This window comes from Populus euphratica, unplaced genomic scaffold (assembly GCF_000495115.2).
Source record: "Populus euphratica unplaced genomic scaffold, PopEup_1.0 scaffold101.1, whole genome shotgun sequence".
Taxonomy (NCBI): Eukaryota; Viridiplantae; Streptophyta; class Magnoliopsida; order Malpighiales; family Salicaceae; genus Populus; species Populus euphratica.
Genome location: NW_011499894.1, coordinates 396,549 through 422,554, shown reverse-complemented (window position 1 = coordinate 422,554; position 26,006 = coordinate 396,549). Strand labels below are relative to the sequence as shown.

Below are 26,006 nucleotides of genomic sequence, written 5' to 3'. Positions count from 1 at the left end.
TAATAGGAGAAAAGCAAATAACAATTATAAAAATGAGGACCAAAGTAAATATAAAAATTAAATTTTAAGAAATGAAATTGAAAAATAAATATTCAAAACAAAATATATATAGCAATCAAAAGTTTGAGGATCAAATTTGATATAATCAGCAAATAATGACATTTCTAAACTTTTCACAACTTCCGGAAAGTGTTTTCCTCCCAAATTTTTCAGGAAAACACTTTCCTGAAAATCAAGCCAAATTTTCCTTTGACTGGAAAGTGTTTTCCTTTTATCAACTTTCATAACAACAAACAAACACAAGAAAGTTTGGAAAGTGATTTCCCAGAAATCACTTTCTGCAAAACAAACACAAGAAAGTTTGGAAAGTGATTTCCCAGAAATCACTTTCTGCAAAACAAACACAAGAAAGTTTGGAAAGTGTTTTCCCGGAAACCACTTTCCGGAAAACAAACACAGCTAAAAAGGAAAACACTTTCCTGAAAATTAAGCAAAATTTTTTTTTGACTAAAAAATATTTTCGTTGACCAGAAAGTGTTTTCCGTTGACCGAAAAATGTGTTTTCGTTGACCGGAAAGTGTTTTCTGTTGACTGGAAAGTGTTTTTTGTTGACCGGAAAATGTTTTCCGTTGACCAACTTTTCTAATGACAAACAAACACAGGAAAGTTTGGAAAGTGATTTCCCGGAAACTATTTTCCGAGAAACAAACATAGCCTTAGTGAAACCACCTGAAAATTATCATACAAGATATAAGTTAATAATTATTTTTAATTACTCAATATATGACATTACCAAGTTAATATGTTCAAATCAACTGGATTTTCAAATGTATTTTACTAAGTTAATATTTTTTCTAATTATAAATTAGAATTTAATTAAAATTAACAGGTGTATTTAGAAATATGTTTGTGATTACTTTTTAAAATATTTTTAAAAAATATTATTTTTATATCAACGCATCCAAATAATTTAAAAATACTAAAAATATATTAATTTAAAGTAAAAAAATAAACTTTTTTAAAATATTTTTAAAACACAAAAATAAATATATCCAAAATCAACCTGACTATGTAATGTTGTGTTTAATAATTGGGTTCTAACATTTTCGACCGGATTAAAAGCCCTTCGTTGGTTTTTCTCCCAACTTCACAATTCACCACAAGAGTAAATTCTTAAACAGGGCCCCCTGGCTTTCATGGGTTCACCAAGATCCTCCTGGGTTGATAACAAACTTGCTAGTGGAAACCTAACAGAAAACACAATTTAATTACTTTAATTATAGCTAGCATTGAACAGCCAAGCATGATTAAACGAGCGAGTGAGATTTAATTAACTTGGATGCCTTTGTGCGTGTGAATAACCACTTTGTTGGTTTTGGCTCTTTAAAGAGATATGTAGAAATAGCATTTGTGGGAGAGAAAAGGCATTTTAGCATTTTGTTTGGCTTCTCCATTGGAGTATGCAAAACAAACAAAGAAAAGCCAAAATATTAATTTTTTATTTTTGACTATTCATTTGGCTTCTCCATTGGAGATGCTCTCATATGCCATGTTTGTGCTCGTCTCTTCACTATGTACCTGTAATTCTGGTTGCCGTGGCTGTTTAGCAACTATTTATTTTTGTATTTTAAAAATATTTAAAAAAAATAATAATTTTTTTATTAATTTTAAATTAATATATTTTCAGATTATTTTAATGAGCTAATATCAAAAATAATTTTAAAAAAATATCATTAGCATGTATTTTAGCATAAAAAATTATTTGAAAAACAACAACATTCATACTTTCAAACAGGCCATTGAAATAGTATTTTTAAAAAAAATTAATTTTTTTTATTTTTTTAAATTATTTTGATACATGATATTAAAAATAATTTTTTTAATATATTTCTAAACAAAAAACATTTTTAAAATCTCAATGGTCCTTATATAGCTTAGACAATGTCTGAGAATGCAGTTAAAATTGTGTTTCTTAGATATTTGAATTTTTAAAAATTAAATTTTTTACATTATCAAATCAATTTGACATGTTGTGCCAAAAATATTTTTTTTTAAATTATTATTTTAATATATTTTCAAGTAAAAAGTATTTTCAAAATTCCAACAGTCCTCATGTAACTTAAACAATATTTAAAAATGTTATTAAAATCGTGTTTTTTTTTAAAAAAATATAATTTTAAATAATTTTAATATACTGGTGTTAAAATTAATTTTTTTTAAAAATAATTATTTTAATATATTTTTAAATAAAAAAATATTTTAAATTAATATGGCTTCTTAGATTCTAGGTGTCCACGTTTTCAAAAATTTTGAAAATTTTCTTTTGTTTAAAATGAAAAAAAATATGTTTTCAAATGTTAATATTAAAAATAATTTTTAAAATAAAAAAAAATTATTTTAATATGTTTTTAAGTTAAAAACACTCTAAACATTTACTACCATAATCCTAAAAAGTTCGTTCAAGACAGGACCCAGTAGCAATCATTTGCGCGGTAGAGAATTTGCACGCTGCACGCTTTGAGAATATACAGAAACATAAAGATTGAGCTCATGTGCATGGGTGGCAGCTATGATACATGGTCATTCACATAATTCCAAGTAATTTTATTGATTGCAATTCAATCTTCACTTGATTATATAAAGATAAAGTAAAGTTTTAGATTTATTTTTTAGATATTATTAATTTAAATCTTATAAATTTCAAGGTTATTAAAAACTTATATAATTATTAATTTTAAAATTTATAAAATTAGTTAAGATACAGGCAAACTGAATAAGATATTTATGTTAATAAAAGAAATATATTTAAAGTAGTGGTCTAACAGAGAAAAGAATTTATTTCTTTTTTTATATCCAGATTCAATCTTTTCTGTATATATTTGTCACTTTTACAATATTTTATCTATTTATTAAGCTTATAGGGTATTTAATAGATTCGAAAATTAATCATAATACATATAAGTAACCCAAAATTTATATATATATATATAAAGAAAGATAAAGGATTTGCAGGGAGTGGAGTTAGTAATTTTAGTTTGACAATTTGCGTATTAATTAAAGCAATCCATTAATAATAACTCAAACCATCAAACATAATTTAATAAAAAATCTTTTCTCCGTGACTACACATTTAGGTAATGCTTGGTTAATCTGATAAAAAAAAATTAAAATGATTTTAAAGATATAAATATATTAAATTAAAAATATATAAATATATATATTTTTAAGATAATTTTAAAGTGAATTTATATATTTTTAAAAATATAAAAATATATCTTATTTATCTTTATTATTTTTATTTTTTTATATCCACTATTTTAATGTGTAAAAAGCAAGTTAGTGATAATAGGCGTCATTCTATTATTCCGTCTAAATATTTTTATTTAAAGTGAAAATGTTTTTATATATTTAAATTTTTTAATATGTTAATGTTAAAATGTTTTTTTAAAAATAAATATTTTTTATATATTTTTAAATAAAAAATATTTTAAACTATTATCACTCTCATAATCTTAAACTCACCTAAAAACTAAGTTTATATTCCAATTACTTTCACATTAGCAGTGAATTACACTCTATAATATATTTGGTTTTTTAAAAAATTGATTTTTATGTTGCAGAATCCATTAAAAAATTGAGTTCAATACACAATTATTGTGCAGTAATTTCTACATATTTTTTATAACTGAATTTCATAAATATTCCTGATAAATTTACTTGAAATTACCAAAAATTCCTTGCCAGTCTTCTTTTTACTGTTTGTAAGAAAGCCAAAAAAATTTATCCAAACACTTTATATATCTTTTTTATTATACATAAACTTCAATTATAGATTTTATCAAACATGTACATATATTTAAATTTAATTAATTATAATTACAAATATTTTTTTAAAACTATAATCATAAAAATTATTTAAAAAATAAACACCTCCTAAACAACGAGTGTCATGAAATGCAAACGAATCGCTTTATCTGGTTGGGAAAATAGCGTGTGATTGCGAGGAAATAATAATACTTGTGAAAATGTTAAAAGTTACATTAATCATACACTAACGAAGGTATTTAATAAATATTTAATAAATATCAGAGAGAATAATTTGTGTTTATTGACCTAAAGTTTTGTCGTCGTCCACTCAATATCGAGGACGAGTGATAAAACACCAGCAACTACTCTCGATGCATCTAAACATAGTCATTAGATTCAATTCAAGAGTAAAAAAAGCTAGAATAAATGAGTTATTTACTGTATATATAAATTCAACAACATTCTAGGTTGGAATAATGTTTTCATGAAATTCATTCTAGTTATTTTTTAAAATATTTTTTATATAAAAATATATTAAAATAATTTTAAAAAAAATATTTTTGATATTAACGTATTAAAATAATATATAAATATTAAAAAAATTTAAATTTAAAAATAAAAAAATTTAAATTTTTTTAAAATTATCTTTAAAATGTAAAAACAGACAAAGTATTCTTTTGTTTTGTACTATATATTAACTTTTTTATTCTTGAAAACAAAATGGCATGTGGCTCTTACTTGGAGGTATTTTTGACTTTTTCGATTTAACTGCATATTACATTATTGAGCTTACACTGAAATTAAAAAGGGTGTGCAGGGGCTTTTGTGTATTTTCCTTCTAGTTTTCAGGTAATAATCAAATTGGCAGAGAGGCTGATACGTGTTTTACTGGATATATAATATTATTTAAATGATTATTAGGGAGGCACGCTCTAGCAAATTTAAAGCGGCATGTGCTAAGGGTTTACATAGCTGAATAGCGGCTTTCAGCGTCTTTGTTTTTTAGATAGTATTTTAGTTATAATTTAAAAGAAATAAGTAAAAACAAATGTGAGTAGTTGTATTTTAATACATGTTTGGTAAAAATTAAAATTAAAATTAAAATTTATGTATATTAAAATATATATATATATAATATTTGATTATAATTATTTTGTAAAAATACTTTTTACATGAAAATATATTAAAATAATTTTTTTATTTTTTAAAAATTATTTTTAATATTAGTACATCAACATGTGACAATATAAAAAAAATAATTTAAAATAAATAAAAATTAAAAAAATAGTTTTGAAACATAAAAAAACAAAATTTTATAAAATTTAGTTAAAAAAACATATAAAAAATACATTTTAAATTCAATTTTTTAATGACCTCACAATATAAAACACAATTTCATGTATTAGCAAACACCTAACTTTAGTTTTTACACCGCAAACATAAAAACTACAACTAAACTAAACAGATGAACCCTAAAGCGGCTGTAAAATCCTCTCGGCAATACCTCTGTGACTAGATGGTGCATGTTACTTCTTTACCTCCGGTTTACTGTTAACGACTATTCTTTTTTCTCCTATTCTAAAAAAACATGTTAACTCTAAAAACATCAATGCAGCCCTTCAATTAGTTTTTTGTAGATTTAATTTCTAGTCTTTTGATTAACATTAATTTTATTTGAAATACTTTATAAAATTAGGTTGGTTTTTTATTTTATTCTAGTAATTTTTTTCATTTATCAAATTTAATTTTTATTATTTTAGTTGCTATTTATTTTATTTAAAATGATTTATAAATTATTTTTTAACTTCATCCTTATTGAGTTTTTCTCCTATCAAATTTAATTTTTAATTTTAATTGTTATTCTTTAATTTTTCATTTTTTTAGTTTGATTTTTCTAGTAATTTTATTTTTTAATATTAAATTTATCAAGGGTTAAATTTCTTAATTCATTTTAAATCTTGAGTTTAAAGAATTGCAAATTTAAAATATTTTTTTATTACTTTTTTATTCTTGCATTGTCTGGTAAACAATAACTCTACAAAACCACGCTACAATAATTAAATAGGAAGTAAAAACACCTAGTAAAAAAAGACATGAATGAAAAAAGAAAAAAGTTCGATGTTTGTTAAATGGAAAGCATGAAGACCCAATTAAAAAATAAGGACTTGAAAGAAAAAGAAAGACCCAGTAAAAAAAAAGAAATTTAATGAAAAAATACGGTTGAGATGGTTTAATTGTATTTTTCACCTCAAATGTTTTAATTGCATTGATAATAATATTATATGTGTTAGTATTGTTAAGTTGGAAAATCACTTTCAAATGTCTATGTTCATGGATTGAGTTATAAACAAGTTTCCTGTGTTGGAAAGAGTGTACGCAGATTCATTATTATAATGTTTTATTAATTGTAAATGTTAAAATTAACAAAAATAAAACAAAATATTTTATAGCACTAGAAAATAATTAGTGGTATGTTATTAGTTACCTATTATATCTTTCTTTTTTTGAAAAAAACCATGGATAAAAAAGAAAAAAAAAACTCATGGCTCAAAAGTAATATTTTCACATAGAATTTAGCTTTCCTACTTGTATTTGTATTTTTATTTAAAGTGAATCCATGAAGTAAATAATAGGAATTTTAGTAGGATGTAACTTGTTACTATTAATGTTAAAATTAAATAGACTTTAATAATTTTTTTTTTTTATGGTGTTTGAAGAATAACTAGTGACTTCTTATTAATTATTAAGATGAAAGAGAAAATAAAACTTATAACCCACTAAAAAAAATATTTTCATTAAGAATTTATTTATTTTACTTGTGTATATTTTTTTTGAGCGAGGTGAGAGAATTATTATTAAAAATTACTAGTATTATAAAATTTTTCAAAATAATTTTTCATTTGTTTATTTTAGATTTTTGACTATCACCTCAATTCCTTTTTTTATCTTAAAGGATTTTAAAAAAATTAATTTTTTAAATTGATATTTTTCTAAGTGTTTTTATATTATTTTAATATATTGTCAAATAAAAAATATTTTTAAAAAATAACAACAACTAACACCTTATAAATTCCCTCCCTGCTAATAATTACCCTCAATTTTCGTAAAACTCCACGTGTTTATACAAGGCATGGATGGTATACCTCTTTTTTTCAAACCATATGGTTACAAGACTTTGACTTTTATCAACTTGATGATTCATTGACCGTTTTGGAATGGCGTTTTTTTCCCTTTCACCAAAACTATCTAGTTTCAATTTGTTATTTTAAAAAGCTTGGGTTGACTTGATTTGTCGACTAAGTCAACTCTTGAGATCGGTCTTGTAATTATGCTTAAAACTTGTCCTTCATTTCCAAATTATTTATAGATTTGATTTTAATTAATGAGCTAAGCAAGTCCACTTATTTTAATATCGGAGACAATTCTATATTTGAAAAGAAATAGCAAAGGAAAAATCAACAATTACTTTCATTGCTATTCTTTGAATTGGATCCAGTCATGATCCAAGAAGCCTCTTTATTTTCAATTCCACGAAATTTCTATCTTTGCATTAAAAAAGAAAGAGGAAGAGATAAATTTCTATCCTTGCAAGAACTGGTAATCTCAGTTCTTTATTTTAATTTCCATTCCGTGACCTAATTGTATAGAACTAAAAACATCAACGTGCTATTTTTAATTGCAATTGTGTTTTCTTAAGAAATAAATTTACCATGTAATGCGAGTTTGGAAATACAGTAATGATAATTTTTTAAAGTGTTCTTTATTTTAAAATATATTAAAATAATATATATATATATATATTATTTTTAAAAATTTATTTTTGATACTAGTATATTAAAATGATCTAAACATAATTAAAAAAATATTAATTTAAAGTAAAAAACTTATAAATTCCCTGCAAATAATTACCCTCAATTTTCGTAGAACTCCACATGTTTATCCAAGGCATGGATGGTATGCCTCTTTTTTTCAAACCATATGGTTACAAGACTTTGACTTTTATCAACTTGATGATTCATTGACCGTTTTGGAATGGCGTTTTTTTCCCTTTCACCAAAACTATCTAGTTTCAATTTGTTATTTTAAAAAGCTTGGGTTGACTTGATTTGTCGACTAAGTCAACTCTTGAGATCGGTCTTGTAATTATGCTTAAAACTTGTCCTTCATTTCCAAATTATTTATAGATTTGATTTTAATTAATGAGCTAAGCAAGTCCACTTATTTTAATATCGGAGACAATTCTATATTTGAAAAGAAATAACAAAGGAAAAATCAACAATTACTTTCATTGCTATTCTTTGAATTGGATCCAGTCATGATCCAAGAAGCCTCTTTATTTTCAATTCCACGAAATTTCTATCTTTGCATTAAAAAAGAAAGAGGAAGAGATAAATTTCTATCCTTGCAAGAACTGGTAATCTCAGTTCTTTATTTTAATTTCCATTCCGTGACCTAATTGTATAGAACTAAAAACATCAACGTGCTATTTTTAATTGCAATTCTGTTTTCTTAAGAAATAAATTTACCATGTAATGCGAGTTTGGAAATATAATAATTGTAATTTTTTAAAGTATTTTTTATTTTAAAATATATTAAAATAATATATATATTATTTTAATATATTTTAAAATAAAAAATAATTTTTTTTATTTTTTTAAAATATCTTGAAATACAAAAACAAACCCAATGCATTATATTTACAAGAATTAATATATTTATGATTGTTAAGATTAATTTATTAAATTATTATATTAACATACGAGTCTCCAAGTTAATTTATGTGTTAAAACAAGTACACACGTGTATGTATTGTTTAAAATAATATTGATTTAGTTTTGTTGTTATTTTGTTTTTGGGTATTGATGTAATCAAGTCTAAACTCAATATAATTAAGTTAATCAAATCATAAATTTACCTATTAAATTAATTAAATTTAATCAAGTAAATATTAAAACTAATTTATTTTAAAATACAAATTAGATCAATTTCTATATCACAATTTTTCTAGTAAACCTTTTATTAAATCAAAATTAAATCAAGTAAATATTAAAACTAATTTAAATTAGATCAATTTCTATATCACAACTTTTCTAGTAAACCCGTTTATCAAATCAAATTTAACAACTAGGATTTTTTTTTCATTTTCTATACTAAACTTTTTTTTATTTTTTTGCGTGGTAGACAAGCTAATTATAGAAGATCAATGCCCCCTTAACATTTGAAATGGTAAAAGTAAATCAGAAAAAAAAACTCCATGTAAAAAAAGCCCCCTTAACATTTCAAATGGTAAAAGTAAATCAGAAAAAAAAAAAAAACTTTTTAACCACTGCTTCCCAATACCAAGTATACCACAAGACCATACTTTTTAACCGCTGCCTCCCAATACCAAGTATACCACAAGACCATCACGCATACTTTTAACCACATCTTCCCAGAATGTGTGAAATAATCAAATGACTTTTTTTTCGAGTGGAATCGCCGACGTCTTCAAGCAGCTATAACTGGTTTCGCAGCTGCGAGTTTCACAATCCCATGGTGGATTTGTTCTGCAAAGATGACGAGTTTTGGCACCAAAGCAGCCTTTTCAATCCCCAAAACCAATCTTTTCCAGCTCCAAGTTGCTCTCTTTCACTCCTCTCCTGTTCTTGAACGCAAAAGACGCAATTTTTGTGATGCTGTTAGTGTCTCTCCCTACCTCTTTCTCTTCATATGTGCATATGTATATGAAATGGATTCTTTGATTTTTTTTTTAAAATTTGGGCTTTTTTTTAATATATATTTTTTGTGTGGTATAAAAAAAATTGGGCTTTTTTTAATATATATTTTTTGTGTGGTATTCAGTGATTTTGATGAGTTGGGGTGTGGTTTTTGATCTTGTTGGTTGGCCCTTTAAATCATTTTGTCTTTTGAGAAGGAAAATGTGTGAAAAATTGATTTATAAGGAAAAATATGATACCGAAAGACCTTAACGTTTTGATTTTTAACTTGGCAGACAGAAATGTCGAAAGATACAATTCAATCTTGCTTCCTATCTTATTTTTCCTTAGCAACCAGAGATACTTATATCGTAAATGTTTAAGCTTTACTTAGAAAACTGGCCAGAACTGTTTCTTTTCCTCCATTTCATCAGCTGAACAAACCGCCTCGATGTTTATGTCTGGAAATTAAGTTTGATATTTAGCAGGAAGAAATAACGAATTGTGGTACATAATTATAACGGTTAAATGAACTTCATTTGGAGCGTGTGTGGGCACTCGGTAGTGACATTTGTTTGAAACATTAATCTGAATCTGTTGAATAATTCCCTTTCTTTCCCAATGTCAGGGTCTAGGGAGAGTCATTTTCTTGGCCACAATCTGTGAATAATATGAATTTAAGAGGTGTTCCATTTTATATTGCTAAAGTCCTGTCTCACGATTAACATACTGGTGTATTCTTTTGGTCTGGTACACTAAGTTTTCAAAAAGTTTTGTTCTTCGGCGCATTTCCATGATCTTTTAAACAACATGTTCTTGGTGGTCTAATTTAAGCAGTAAGATACGTTCTCAAAAAGTTTGATTCCCTCTATTTTTTTCTTCTGTTTATAATTTCCTATCTTTGCACTTTTTGATAGATTATCGTATTTGATAAGAAGTCCAGTCAATGACTTCTTTTTCTTTATTTACTAAAAAGAGTCTTATATTTTCCCCCCTTCTGCATGGTGTGAAATGAAATTATTCTCTCCTGTTTTTGATAAATTGCACATTTCTCTTGCTGAATGAAATTGCTTGTTCAATACAGAGTCATAGATCCAGATATAGATCCAACAATTATTCTAGGAGGTCCAGGAGGTTAAATGCAAATGAAGCGTTACTGCGTAATATCGGTGCTTATGCAGACCACCTATTTCAGGTTCTTTCTTGACATTGCCCACTTGCTATATACACTCTTATTGTTTTATCATGTCCAAGGAGTGCATGCTTTCTCAATTGTGATTCTGCTGATTTAGAATATTTGTTTCCCAGGCTTTGTTGTAAGCAGTACAAAGGTGGGATTGACTGGTTTATGTGTGTTATTTTAAGATATGGTCTTTCGGTGTTTGTGTGTTTTGTCTTTCCAAGGGTGGGGTTGGGGTTGGTTAATGTAAAATGTATGTTCCCATGATGTTTGAAATTTCCCCTTTGTGTCTTACTTGAAATCCTATTTTGATAACCTCTAGTTTTCTGCTGCTGAGTTTCTTTGGGAGGTGAGATTTGTACAAATTGATGGATAAACTAGAGCTTGATGCTATCTATGTCTGGGAGAATACAAGTTACAAGGATAAGAGGGAAGGGAGTTGAATAGAAGGTCTAAGAGTGATTTGCAAATATTAAAAAGCTATTGATTTTCCTTTTATCTAAATGAAGAAGGGGTTTTTGTACAAGGGAGTTATCTTGTATAAATATTGAGACAAGCACATTGAAAGGCCAAGGGAGAGAATAAGGCAATTCTTAGCTGATTAGGAGCTAATTGACACATGAGGGTAGGAAGCTAAACCAATGGTGTAAGGCTGGTATAAAGTTACAAAATAGATCGAGAAGAATGTGGGTGATTGGTTTGAAGTCTTATAATGCAGAATAATCCTTTAAAAGTTGGTTGAATCTTCAAATGAATTCCATGAGAGCATTTGAAGTTTTCTTCTTAACGAGTGATCTCAGGAATGGTAAAAGAAACCTCAGATGTTTAGAGTATGAAAAGTTCTTTCATTAGCTAATTGTTGAACTTTGTCGCACTAACATCGTGTCAACTTGCTCGGGGAAGTGGTCTTTTTATGAGAGGGAGAAAGGTTTTATATTAAAAAGAAATCGCCACTAAGTATTATGGTTACTAGAAAACTTCAATTGTTTTTCAGAATTCTAAGATAAGGGATACTCTAAAGCATCTGACCTGAGATAAGCTATCTTATTAATTTTGTCTTTTATTCCTAACAACCTGTTGTGCCTGATTTACCAACATTCTTATTTACGAGTGATAATGAGTCTTCTACAATGATTTAAACTTGAGTGATTGGTTTAAGCTAACAGTTCTATGGTCTGATTCATCTATGTCATTCACAATTATTATCTTTTGATAATACCAAGTGAATTGACATGTCTACAATTGGTGACTCTGATCGTGACCTGTGACCTATGACTAATAGTCTGTTAAGCCATGCTAATGAATAACTAGTGAGTTTATGTTGAGCTCACTGAACTTAGCCAAAATCCTACAAAGGGTCTATAGATAATGTCTTATGAAGGTTTATTTATCCTATAGTACCCAAGATTCACTTGCAATATGTACTGATTGAATGAAGATTGTATGCCTCAGTCCTACCCAAATAGTGTCTGTCATGGGTTCATCTACTTGGTGGTGAAGGTGTCGACCACCACCTTTTAGAGGCGATTGATGACCAAAAAGTTTCAATCTTTTTGGCTCCTAAAGCTGTTTTTTCTTGACAACTTGGGTTGCGATGCATTGTTGAGCTTATTGAAGGGGAGAGGAGAAGAGTGACTATGCTCGTAGGCTACACCACTTCCTATGATTCCTTATGGTGGTGGAGGTGTAAGTAACCTCTAGCTGATGAGTGAGATCCAATGCTGGGAAGATTCAACAGACTCTTGTTTCTTCTCTTGACATTTTCTTTTCTCTTTTTTTTTTATGTTTTTTGATCAGAGGAGGCTAGGAAAGTTGGCCGTATGATGAGAAGAGAGAGGAAGGTTAAAGCTGTTGTTGTGGTGGCTGAAATGATATTGGTTGGCTGAATTTGGTGAGGTAGGTTGAGATGTAGCTAGGGTTCTTGGTTTTAGGTTGTTCAAGAGAGAAGATGTTAGGTTTATTTTTGTGTGGCTCATCAAATTTCTGCTCTCTTTTTCTCTCTTTCACTTATAGAGGCTTGATTTCTTCTTCTTTTTTTGTTTCCTCCCTTTCACACTATTCACTCTTTTATTTTATTTATGGCTTGCCAATTTGGTCTTCTTTTTCAAGTTACTTGGTCCTTAAGTAACTCAAACTTGTTTTGGTCCTTTTTTTCTGTGTTTTGCACTTTAGTTCTTGTCCATTTTGCTCTCTATTTTGATTTTCATATTTTTTTTTGTATTTGTTTTTTAAAAAACAACGTTATCTTCAATTCGATAAAAAAGTAATAAAAAATTACAAAATGGATGTGTTAATAGATGAAATGTGTCGAAAACATATTTTTGAATTTTGAATTTTTGCAAAGACATTGAAAATTACAAAATGGACGCAAATATGTTGAAAATATATTTTTGAATTAATGATTTTTTCGAGAAGACATCAATAAGAGAAAAAATAGTCGAAAAATCATAAAATGGACGTGTGAATGGCCAAAATGCATTGAAAACATATTTTTTAGATTTTTGAAAAATATTTAGGAATTAGGGGTAAAAAATTGAGCTATCCTGTTCATCAATCCCAAAACCTCTTGTGACTATACTATATTCACCATTGTTCTCTTTAAACGATAGCTATTCACTTTGGATCATATTGTTAACCTACTTCTTGAACCCTTAATAATGATAAATGAAATGACCCACAACTCCTATATGATACTCATATTTAGTGACCAAGATTTTGGATCGTGATCGCAAATGATATTGACTTATGGGTTCATTTCATGACCCGAGTCACGTGTTTTAAAACTTAACTCGAGTTAACCTTGTTTTTTTAGGTTTTATTATACTGAGTTTCCTTTTCATTTGCATCCTAACATTGGTGTTATATTTTTTTGTAAAACTAGGATTCTTGATTTTATTCTATTCGATTTTCTTTTCATTTAGTTATTCTAATCTTATTTTATTTTAGGATTGTACTTCATTTTAGGATTGTAAAACTAGGAACCATAGATTTGACAAGTTAGTATAAGTTCACTCAGTTTTTTTCAGGGGTTGGTTTTTTTTAATAATAAAATTAATATTATTTTGGTTTCATCTTTCAACATTAAGTTGTTTTAGGATTGTACTTTGTAATTTATCTTGATTTGCCCTCTATTAAGTTATCTCATTTATATGATTCGGGTCATGAAATTTTGTTGGCTTACATAGTTTGTTGGTTTTTTTGGATTTTTTTAATTTCATTCTTTTTACATTGGATTTATTGTGTATTGGGCTGTCTTTTTTTTTTTGGGCTTTTTATTGGTGTCATGGTCTCATGTTTTGGGTTGCAGATTTGACATGTGTGCTCGGTTTGACTTTACTCCCTTTTTTTCAATTTTATTTTTTTGTTAAGATGGCTAAGAATTGAGCTTTTTCACCTTTTTTCTTTTGGTTAGCATTTTTTTTTTTCAGGTTCGCATGAAAGCTGCTTTTTTTTTTAATCCAGTCAATTAATTGTCATGTCTTTTTCTTTTATTATTTAATTAAATGATGCCAACTTATTTTACTCTGTCAGTTCTTTGAACCGAGTTGTAGATTTTTTTTATTTGCTTTTTAAAAATGCTCTCGTGCCTCCCTAGCTTTTTTTTTTTGCTAAAAAAATTGATCTGGTCTACTAAAATGATCTCATGCCGCTTGAGCTTTTTTTATTCTAAAAACAATGATCTGGTCCATGGTGTAGTGCGGTAGTGCGGAAATACTAATCTAGTCAAAACTAAATTGCATCACATGTATTATTATTTTTGAGTTGGTAGGTTACTTTTTAGTTAATAAAAAAGTTTTAAAGTTCAAATCATGTTTTATGCAATTTGGTTTTTATGATATTTTACAAAATGTTATCTTAAAATTAAAAATTTATATTGTAGTCTCTACACTATATCAAGTTTGGCTTGTCCCTCTAACCAATGCTAATGGATGGAGTAGCAATGACATAAAGTTTGGAGAAGGTTAGTTGATCTAAATCACTGTCAATAGTCTATGTTTATGGATTGAGTTGTAAAGTCTATGATTAATAGACAACTTTTATAGTTTGAAAAGTTAGGGTGTAGATGTATTTATTAGAATGTTCTATTCATTATAAAAGTTAAAATTAATGATCTTTTTTTATGTTTAGAATTTTCTATCTATGCACTTTTTGATAGATCTACTGAACACATCGTATTTGATAAGAAGTCCAATTACTGGCTTCTTTTTCTTTATTTACTCAAAAAAGTTCTATAATTTTCCTCTTTCTGCATGTTATGAAATGAAAATATTCTCTCCTGTTTTTGATAAGTTGAACATATTCTCTTGCTGAATGAAACTGTTCATTCAATGCAGAGTTATAGATCCAACTATTATTCTAGGAGGTCCAGTAGGTTAAATGCAAAGGAAGCGTTACTGCATAATATCAGTTCTTATGCAGATCACCTATTTCAGGTTCTTTCCTGACGTTGCCAACTTGCTATATGCCCTCTCATTGTTTTATCATCTCCTAGGAGTTCATGCTTTCTTAATTGATGAGTCCGCTGATTTAGAATATTTGTTTCTCAAGCTTTGTTGTAATCAATACAAAAGTGGGATTGGCTGGTATTTGTGTTATTTTAAGATATGTTCTTTCAGTGTTTGTGTGTGTGTTTTGTTTTTCAGAGAGTGGGGTTAGGGTTGGTTACTGTAAAATATATGTTCCCACGATGTCTGAAATTTCCTGTTTGTGTCCTACTTGAAATTCCATTTTGATAACCTCTAGTTTTCTGCTGTTGAGTTTCTTTAGGAGGTGAGATTTGTACAGATTGATTGTTAAACCAAAGTCTGATGCTGTGCTTGGGAGAATACAAGTTACAAGTATACGAGGGAAGGAAGTTGAATAGAAGGTCTAAGAGTGATTTACAAATGTTAAGAAGCTATTGATTTTCCTTGAAGAAGGGTGTTTTTGTATGGTGGAGGTATTTGTATAAATCTTGGGAAAAACAATGAAAGGTCAAGGGAGAGAATAAGGCAATTCTTAGTAGATCAAAAGCTAATTGATGCATGAGAGCAGGAAGCTGAACTAATGGTGTAAGGGTGGTTTAAAGTTACAAAATAGATTGAGAAGAATGAGGGTGATTGGTTTAAAGTCTTATAATGCATAAGAATCCTTTAAAAGATAGTTGAGTCTTTAAGTGAATTCCATGAGAACATTTGAAGTTTTCTTATTGATGAGCGATCGTAGGAATGGTAAAAAAAACTGACGTTTAAAGTGAGAGAAGATCACTCATTAGTTAATTGATGATTTGTTGCTTCCAATATTGTGACAACCCACTATCTTTCATAGAAAGAGGAAAATAGTTTTTTTTTTTTTTTTTTTTTTTTTTTTTTTTTTTTTTTTTTTTGTGAGGGGGAAAATGTCTTATATTTAAAAAGAGTCGTCACTTAGTATTATGGTTTCTAAAAAACCCAAATTGGTCTTCAGAGTTTCAAGATAAGAGACTAGTTATATTAAAGTGAAGATATTATCACCTTATAACATTCTACTTGAAATAAGTTGTATTGCTAATCTTGTCATTTAATCGTAACAGTCTGTTGTGCCTAATCTAATAGTAGTTTTATCTATGGGTGATAGTGGCCTACTACATTTAGTTAAACCTTGGACGATTGGTTTAAGCCTAACCATTATATGGTATGGTTCATCGTTGGCAACTTCTAGTTATTATATTTTGATAATACTTGGTTAATTGATATGTCTATAGCCAGTGACTCTTGATCATAACTTGTGAGTAATTGTTTGTCAAGTCGAGCTAATACATAACCAATGGGCTTATGTTGGACTCATTGAACCCAACTCAAATTCTAGGAAGAGTCTATAGATAATGTCTTGTTAAGGTTTATTTATCCTATATCCAAGATTTACTTGTAATATTTTCTATATGAATAAAGATTGTATGCCCTGGTTCTATTCAAATAGTATCGGTCACGGGTTCATCTATTTGGAATAGGATCTAGAGCATTAAACATGAGCAAGATGCAAGTTTTGAAGGATTTGGCCTAGATGCACAAAAACCAAAAACTGGAAAACACATTGCAATATATGTTTATCCACAAAAAAACATCATACTGAAATATAAACACAAGCAATTCAAATGTTTATGTACACACTCAATTTCAAAGTTTATCCAAACTCAAGAATTTCATCATAAATACACATCCAAATCACCACCATAAACCAAAATTACCATTCACAGTATGTTTAGTGTTCGAAATGAACTTTTTGGAGTGAATGAGGTGAACTGGAAGTGGTTGAAACAAGAGGTGGAAGTGGCAAAACAAAGCTGGAAAATTTGGCAGCGGTGGCTCAGATTGTGTTGCGTAGTTTTAATTAATGCTTGGGGGGAGAGGAGAGTGGCTATGTCCGCAGGCACACCACTTCATCATTTTTCTCCTGGTGGTAGAGGTGTTGGTCACTGTTATTCATAGGAGAACATCGGAGGGTGGAAATTTTCAGCTTTTTTTTGCTCCTGATGTTTTTTATTTTCTTCGAACAGCCTGGGTTGTGATGTGTCATTGAGCTTATTGAAGGGAAGAGGAGAGTGGCTAACTGCACCACTTCCTTTTCTTCCTCCAAGTGGTCAAGGTGTAAGTCATCTCTGGCTGGTGAGTGACTAGGGTTCTTGGTTGTCCGGGGAGATCCGATGCTGGGAAGATTCGGTTGGCTGTTGTTTCTTCTTCCAGCAACTTTTTTTCTCACTTTATTTTGGTGTTTTTCAATGAAGGAGGCTAGAGAAGTTAGCTGATTGATGAGTAAAGATGAGAGGAAGGTTAGAGTTGCTGTTGTGGTAGCTAGAATGATGGTGGTTGGCAGGAATATGGTGAGGTAGGCTGAGATGTGACTAGGGTTCTTGCTTTTGGTTTTGGGTTGTTTGGGAGAGACGCTAGGTTTTTTTTTATTTTTGCGTGTGGGTTCTCAAATTTCAGCTCTTGTCTTATGTTTTTTTTTTTCATCTCTCTCTATCGCACTATTTGCTCTTCTATTTTAGCTCACCAATCTTGTCATCTTTTTGCTTAGTTATATGGCCTCCATGTAACTCAATTTTGTTTTGGTTCATTTTTTTTCTTGTTTTGCACTTTAGATCCTTGTCTATTTTGTTCCATGTTCTGATTTTTTATTTTCACTTTTTTTTTGTATTTTGTTTTTTATTTAAGAAAACAACACTAACGTTAATTCAATAAGAAAAGTATTTAAAAATTATAAAAAGGATGTGTTAATGGTTGAAATATGTTGAAAGCATTGTTTTGAATTTTAATTTTTTGAAAAGATGTTGAAAATTACAAAATGAACGTAAATGCATCGGAAATATATTTTTGAATTTTTGATTTTTGGGAGGACATCAACAAGAGAAAATAGTAAAAAATCACAAAATTAGCATGTGAATGGGCAAAATGCATCAAAAACACATTTTTTAATTTGTTTTTCCTTTTTTTTTGAATTTTTTTAAAATATTTTAGAATTGAGTGTCAGGAGATGTCAAACTTGATTACTTGAAATAATGGGAACCAATAACATTGTCCAGTTTAAAGTCAACCGAGGATAAATAACCTTTTTGCAAATAGTGCAGTCATGTCAGGTTTACCTTTTTCATATTGGAGAAGTCTTGAACTTGCTATTACTTTATGTAAGTTGGTATTTTGTTGAATAGTTTAGGGAATTGATTCATATATTACGTTCAAATTGCTGAGATTAATAATTTGGTCATGTGATTTATATGACTTTGGTATTGCTGGTTTCTTGGTGATCTTAGATATAATTCCAAATTATACTGTACCAGATACAGCTCATTTTGGATCCTGGTTGTTGATCCATGGCTTTGGGTTTTGTTTGTTTGTTAAGAACTTGCAACAACTAAAGTGCCGCTTAAAGGTATCAACAACGAAAGCTACAAATTTCACATGCTTTACTTAATAAACAAAATACTAAGTTTTTGGATATGGAAAGAAAGGAATGCACTGGAGGATAAGTTATCTCCTCCCAAACTAATTAAGAAAAAACTGAACAGGAGGCAGAAGTACTTTTTCTTTGAGAAATATTTGTCGAATATACATGTTCATAAGTGATAAGTACTTTGCAATCTTGTTCTGCTGCTTCCCTCTCTGAGACTGCTTCTTTTATTTCAGCATGATTTGCAGAATTGATTGTGACAGAGCAGCTCATTTCTAATTTCACAGATTGGTCTATTTTCTGAAATTCATTTTATGTTGGAAATTTGAGTGGGTGCAAATTTTGTTATTTTTCCACTCTAATTATATTCCTGGACAGCAAGGTGTAATTTTTAAATTTTTTTCATCTGGATTGTAGAGATGGCATGATGGTTTTGATGAGGAAGATCCATCTTCAAGTAGCGGCCCCTCATGGTTTAGACAACAATACTCTAAGGGATCAAGAAAGGATATGAATGACAATCAGAGAACCACGAGTTGGGGTAAAAGTACGTACCATGAAGTATTTACACTTTGGTGTAGGGTTTAGGGGAGAGATTGACTGCCTCAGTTATTATTCTCCTTGTTTTATTGAGTTTTTTAGGAGGACGAGTTATTTAGAGTAACATCAACTCCCAATGCCACAAAGGGAATGATTGTTACCCGGGAGGTAGGGGTGTTCTTTCAACCCCGCACCCCTCACTACAGTATTATGAAAATTTTATTCTCTCCCATATTACTTGTCTCTCTCTTTCTTATGATTAACAATTTATTCTTGCGTTTGCCAACACTTTTAACACTAATTTTAGCTTTCTTGTGACAATTTACCGCTATTTCTTAATCTTGAAACAGGCATCCCCTAATTTAACGTGCCTATCCTTTTGACTTGCATAGCCCATTGAATGTTTGTCTCATTGAAGCATTTGCATTTCAGTGTTGGACAGTTAAATGGTCGCTGTCTTTGTGATCTACTAGCTTGAAATTGTCTCCACGGGGGTATTTTTTTTGTGTATTGTTTTGCATGCACTCCTCATAATACCATACTTCATTTATAACTAATTTTATATATTCTTGTGTTCTTGTTCATGCATCAAATTGGAAAATTTAGATATTTGATCAATTTACTCTTGTGCTATATGTGGTCTTTAAATTCCTCATCATCCTTCTAGAGTTGCATGAGAAATTATACAATTTTCAACTCTTTTCAGAAGGTTTCCACTTTTGTGAAGAAGATAATGCTGATGCTGACAACATCTTCCGATCTACATTTGGTGGGAATCGATACTTTTACTGGTCCTTCATCAGTGATGAGAATCCCCAATGGAAGAACTCATCTGACCACCACTCTTATAGCTATGGGAAGAATTGGAGATATCGGGTTGAAGAGGATTATGATTGCTCGTCAGAATCTGATTCCGATGATTTGGAGTCAAATTTTGCCTCGGATAGGCTTGCTCTTGGACTGAGAGCTTATGGTCCCCTAAAACTTGAAGACGTCAAAAATGCGTGAGTTCTCCCTAGACTGGTTGCTATTTTTCTAGAGCATAACAATTGCCAAACGAAATAGAAGTTACTTTTATTCTTTATTCACACGTGATTTTCCATTTCAGATATCGGTCATGTGCATTGAAATGGCATCCAGATCGTCACCAGGGCTCCTCAAAGGTACTCGCTCCCACCATAGTTTAGGCCCTGGCATATATATATATATATATATATATAGATGTTCAAAGAATGTCATGATACACCCCTAATAAAAGGCAGCTTGTACATTTCAATTCCCGTGGCTTCATAACAGAACTTATGTCTTGTAGTACAAAAAGTTTCTTTTCCTGTAGGAACACGGATCATGCATCACTGCTTCTCTAATCAGATCTAATTAAGTGCTATTGACAACACAATTAATCAACGTATGTGAACAGGCTGTTGCAGAGGAAAAGTTCAAACTGTGCAGTGCAGCATATCAATCTTTATGTGATAAGTTGACTGCAGCTTGAAGATTGTTCTGAGCTTCTGTAGCCCAAACTACATCCAATCAAGTGATTGCAGGTTCCATGGGAATGCCGATAGATAGTGTAATGTACTTTTGAACAATTTTTTATTGAATTTTGCGACCGATAGAATTGCAAGAGCTGGTAATGGATTTTATGTAATTGGACCCAGGTAGGTGCACAATGCAATAACCATCTAGTGATGCAAACAAATTGTTCAATGTATTATTATAAATTCCCAATTTTTAAAATTTGATTAAATTTAGATTTTATAACACCAATTTGCCAGTTTGACACAAGGTATAGTGATAAAAACAAACTAGGGTTCTTCAAGCTTTAAAGTTACAGTTAAACAGAAATTTGATCAATAAATCTTGAGTGTCAATCAACAAGCAAAATTGTTTAATTAATAGTTGAAACTGATTTAATTAATGAAAATCTAAATAAAATAAAATTATAAAACCTCACCAGGAAAGCAATTTAAAAACAAAAAAATATTTTTTAAAAAAACAAGTTGGCAATGCTCTCGGTTGGAGATGACTGTTGTGTTTAAATATTGTTATTTTATAATATTTTTTTAAAATAATTTTATTTAAAAATATATTAAAATAATTTTTTTATTTTATTTTTAATATCAACTTATCAAAACTATAAAAATATTAAAAAGCCATTAATTTGATATTTGAAATGCATTTTTAAATTACATAAAAAAACAAAAATTACTTAAAATGTTTAAAAATGTGGTCATAGTTGATTTTTAAAGTTTTTTTAATTTAAAAATATATTAAAATAATAATTTAATTAGTCCTTATAGTTTTTGAAATTAATATTAATCCAATTTTTTTTAACCAAACTTAAAAATTGAATTGACTAGTAGGAATTTAATTGAAAAAGAATTTATTTAAAACTAAATTATATTTAATATAAAGTAAAAGGATAAAAAATATCATTTAAATAAAATAGAAGGATAAAAATAAAAATCTTAAAGATCAAGATATGTATTAATTAATAAAATACTATTTACAATGAGTGTGTCAAAGAACTTAACAATGGCAATAACTATAATGATGATATAAATATAGAAAGTAGTATGAGGAATTTTTAAATTCAAAAACTATCATTAACCGATTGTGTAACCCAAACGAAGTTTATTCCCCAGGAGAAAAATGAAATCAATATTGGAGGACCAAAATGAAGTTTCTTATCTGTCATTCTATTTACTGTACTGTACTGTACTCAGAAACACACCAGACCGAAGTTAACCGGGGCAACGCGGGTTCGCCTTGGAACACCTACCAAACACAACCAATTCATACTTGCTAAACAATTCTCACCATACCTCAAGATTTTATTTTGTTACAAAGATAAGAAATTGGCGAGATTTTCAATGCTAAAAGCAATACAGAATCTTGGTTCTGTGGCTTATCATTATAGACTGAAATCACCACATGCCGCTAAAACTAATGCTTTTGTCTCAATCTCCGCCAAACCATTATCCTGTTCTTCTCTAATAACCAGACCCACAAATCCTTTCATGTTTTTGACTCGAAAGACTCGGTCTTTGGGACCTGTTCGTGCTCACTCAACTCCGTTTGAGTCTAAGATAGATGGAACCTCTTCTTCATCTGCTGCTGTTCAGTCACCTGTGAGTTTCTCTGAGTTTTTTTTCCTTCTTGTTGTTGAAATCCTGATACTCTTATCGAATTCGTTGATAAATTGGATGATTATTGGGATTCGTGATTGTCATTTTTTCTTGATTATGCGCTAAATGTCCGTCTCTTGCATCTGTTTTTGTTTGTTTTTATTTGTGTTAAATGTTGAGTTGCTTATTTGTTTAAATCACAAGGAAAAAAAGGAAGAATCTAATAACTTGGCTCATATGGTAATGTATCCTTCTTTGAACATCACTTGTATTGTATTCTTATTCAAGTTTCTTAACTAGATTTTAGAAAGAGATGTTGTGACTTAGATTAATTTGATCAGGATACCAGTGATTGTTGATGCCAGCGGGTTTTTTTTTCCCAGTCTTATTCAAGGCGCTTGCATTCACATAATCCTGTACCTTGCTAATGAAATTTGTTTTCAGGGAAGTGCTCGCAAGATCAATTTCTGTCAGTGGTGTGGTGGCCAGACAAAACATGATATACCTGATGGTGAGGAAAAGATGAGAGCCATTTGCACAGTTTGTGAGAAAATTTCCTATCAAAACCCTAAAATGGTATGGTCATTCATTATTGCAATCAAAATTGTCATGTATGTTTCTGTTGTTTTGTATGATTGAATGTGTCTGCTGAAATTGCTGAGGAAAATTTACTCATTTGCATATCATGATATTTCTTCTAAAATTAAGTTTAGCATCCTGGTTTGCACCACAGCTGGTTAGGTATCTCCATTTAATGTAACATGTATGGGCTAGCTAGCTTCAATTATTCTTTCAGCAACAATTTAAATATTCAGTCATATATCAGCATCGTGATTATCAATCAAAAACATGTGACACTACAAAAGGATTCATGTGATGTGGATGTTAGACAAAGTGGCAATGCAATCTTTGGAGAACTTTTGGTGGACTAGAGATTATATGCAAAAAGGTTTCCAGGGAGAATAAATTGTTGAACCCTGACTCGGGGAGTCATAAAATAGTGGAATTGTGTGTGGGTTTAACTCTGCTGGTTGCTTTAACAAGCACTGAAAACAAGGAAAAACATTGTAGGCATGAATCTGAAAACCTTGCGATGTGTGTATCCCATTTAATTCTTGTTAAAGCATAATTTAAACATGTTTTGTTAACGTGGTATATGTTAGTTTTCTCTCCAGTTTGTTTGGCACTGCACTTTCAATGAATAATTGGTTTGTTTTGAAGGTAATGAAATTATTGTTTTCTTTTGTAAACTGGTTTGAATAGGTGGTGGGATGCCTCATTGAGCATGATAACAAGGTCCTACTCTGCAAGCGAAACATCCAACCATCACATGGCCTCTGGTATGCAACTGAAATTGTGATTTTGGTACGGAATGGAACCAATGCATGCTCTCTCTAAACAGAAACTCTCAAGTAGTTAAAGAAAAAAAAAGAATTTACTCCATATGTTTCTTGGTCCTTTCTGCTTTGCATTTTAACTAGCTTCTATACTTCTGTTATCCATAATGGGTAATCCAGATAATTGGATTGTGCTGAAATAGGACCCTTCCAGCTGGTTACGTGGAAATTGGTGAGTCTGCTGCAGAAGGGGCAATCAGGGAAACCTGGGAGGAAGCACGCGCAGAAGTGGAAGTTGTGTCACCTTTTGCTCAATTGGACATCCCTCGTATTGGCCAAGTAAGAGAGAGATGCCCCTTATTTGTCATATTGATTTTTCTATGACCTTGCTTAAGGTTTCTAAGTTTGTTGTCGTCATTGTCATTTGGAGCAGACTTACATAATTTTCTTGGCAAAGTTGAAGAAGCCCCACTTTTCACCTGGTCCAGAGTCATTGGAGTGCCGGCTTTTTTCACTTGATGATATACCTTTGGATTCCTTGGCATTTTCATCAATGTTGGTTACTTTAAAGTTGGTAAGAGCCTGTTTTAGCAACACAGTTTTTTCATGCACTTGCTTTTGTCGCTTGTATATCTAATTTCCTATTGGTGCAGTACATTGAAGATGTTAAAGCTGGAAGCCGGAAATTTCACTATGGCACGATTAACAAGAGGTACTTTATGATGCATTTTTGCATCAGAAGCTTAAGTGAACTGTGAAAAAGGATTCTAATTTCAAAGCCAGACAGCCATGGGTTATGCCTGGGGGGTGGGGATTGTCCATTGTCTGAACCACATGTGCTGCTTGACTTATTTTATGCTGTTGTGCTCTGTTGTAAATGCTATTGCAGAAGGCAACAATGATTTGATAAAACAGTGTTGATTTAAGTTTCAGAGGTGTTTGTTGTGGATTATTATGATGGTTTTGGTGGTATTGGAGGCAGGTAGGCACTTTTAGGTGCTGTCAGTACTCCCATTTTTCTAATTTTTATGAAAGTTGAATAACAGAACAAGGCTGAGTTCTTAGCTGGGGAATGAGTCTGAGTTTGATTATTCGTGAATAACAGACGAACAGACGCCCTTTCTTTCTTTCTGCATAAATCTTTTGATTATTCTTTCTGCTGACATGACAAAATTTGCCCGCCAATCTTTAGCTGGGGAACAAGGCTGATTTTTCACGTGAACAACCTTTTTTTTCCTTGCAAAATGAGTTAGCGAGAGTAGTGTCCTTTTCTTTTCAGTTTGCTTTAATTCATATTACTAGTTCACTACACCTTTTCTGGCCCCTCATAATTGAATGTGGCTTTTGCGAGGTGGAATTTACAATGTGTTGGTTCTATTAAGTTCTTTTCCATAGCGTTCCTTATTCTTCAGTGTTGTTAATATTCTTAGATGGTGTTTGTTCTTTCTTTGTAGAATTCTTGGTTGTTAAGCTTACTTGATAATTATTATTTATTTAAGCACGATCATGCTTGTTAAGCTTACTTCTTTGCAGGCCTGGCTCGAGCCCTTCTGATACCCATGCCTATACACTTGATCATCATTTGCAGTCCTGAGAATGGGGATCTGTTTTCCTTTTCTCATGAGGTGATTAACAGATTGAAGCATAAAATGTTTAATAGCTGGGATTGACATTCTTTGATTTTTCAAATCCATGGTGGAGGCTTGAGTATGTGATGGGATCAGCTGCTCGATGCATTGAAGCAACCGTCTAATGACACCAGATGGATCCTTCAGCGACCAGAGTCTCGAAGAGGCCATTATTTCATTTGCAAATGTAAAACTTGTGTTTGATTGTTAGCTACATCCTACATTCCATCCAAAACGTACAGAAATGTGCTTTACTCTTGTGCATTGAATAAAAACTTGTAAGCGAGGCTTCCTCTTAGTTCACATGTTCTTCTATTTCGCCTGTTTGAAAATGGTTCTCTATGATCCTCAAAACTTTCGTTTGGAATGGAGCTTCTGGCTCAAAGTTCCCTCTTATTTATTTATTTATAGGTCTGGCTAATAAATTTAATTATAATAACTATAATTCTCATGAATTTCTTGCTCTAGTATGATTAATTGCTGTTTTATCCATAAGAAAGATGGATTAGTCTTTTTGCTCAATTTATACAATAATATCCTATAGTGGAAGAAAATAATTTCTTATAATATATCAGGACAAAATCCCACATATTTAAGATTTTATCAGAGAGGGATTCAATACATGCAGATATTAGTTTAAAAAAAATCCCCTTATCATTAAAAATATATATTTAAGATTCTAAGTATTTAAAGATTCTATTAAATGGACATTAACACTTAGTTATTATCAATTATCCATCATTAGTAATGCTAATGCTAATTTTCAATTTTATAGAAAGAGT

General features: G+C 30.0%; 2 protein-coding genes across 5 annotated transcripts; both read left to right on the top strand.

The window, feature by feature from the left end:
* Positions 1-9,210: 9,210 nt before the first annotated feature.
* On the top strand, positions 9,211-20,894 carry LOC105131765 (Chaperone DnaJ-domain superfamily protein). Of its 4 annotated transcripts, none has more exons than XM_011034904.1 (7): positions 9,211-9,484; positions 10,588-10,698; positions 15,018-15,116; positions 19,006-19,135; positions 19,838-20,132; positions 20,237-20,291; positions 20,549-20,894. In XM_011034904.1, the coding sequence occupies exons 1-7, from the start codon at positions 9,362-9,364 to the stop codon at positions 20,621-20,623; spliced, it is 888 nt and encodes a 295-aa protein (XP_011033206.1). In that variant the 5' UTR covers positions 9,211-9,361; the 3' UTR covers positions 20,624-20,894. The 4 variants fall into 4 exon arrangements, with proteins under 4 accessions (XP_011033206.1, XP_011033205.1, XP_011033208.1 ...); XM_011034903.1 differs by having other exon boundaries at positions 19,835-20,132; XM_011034906.1 differs by lacking the exon at positions 15,018-15,116.
* Positions 20,895-21,830: 936 nt separating this feature from the next.
* On the top strand, positions 21,831-25,539 carry LOC105131764 (nudix hydrolase 23, chloroplastic-like). Its single transcript, XM_011034902.1, has 7 exons — positions 21,831-22,262; positions 22,704-22,835; positions 23,523-23,599; positions 23,800-23,935; positions 24,030-24,170; positions 24,250-24,308; positions 25,130-25,539. Exons 1-7 carry the CDS (start codon positions 22,005-22,007, stop codon positions 25,188-25,190), a joined length of 864 nt encoding a protein of 287 aa, XP_011033204.1. The 5' UTR covers positions 21,831-22,004; the 3' UTR covers positions 25,191-25,539.
* Positions 25,540-26,006: the final 467 nt, after the last annotated feature.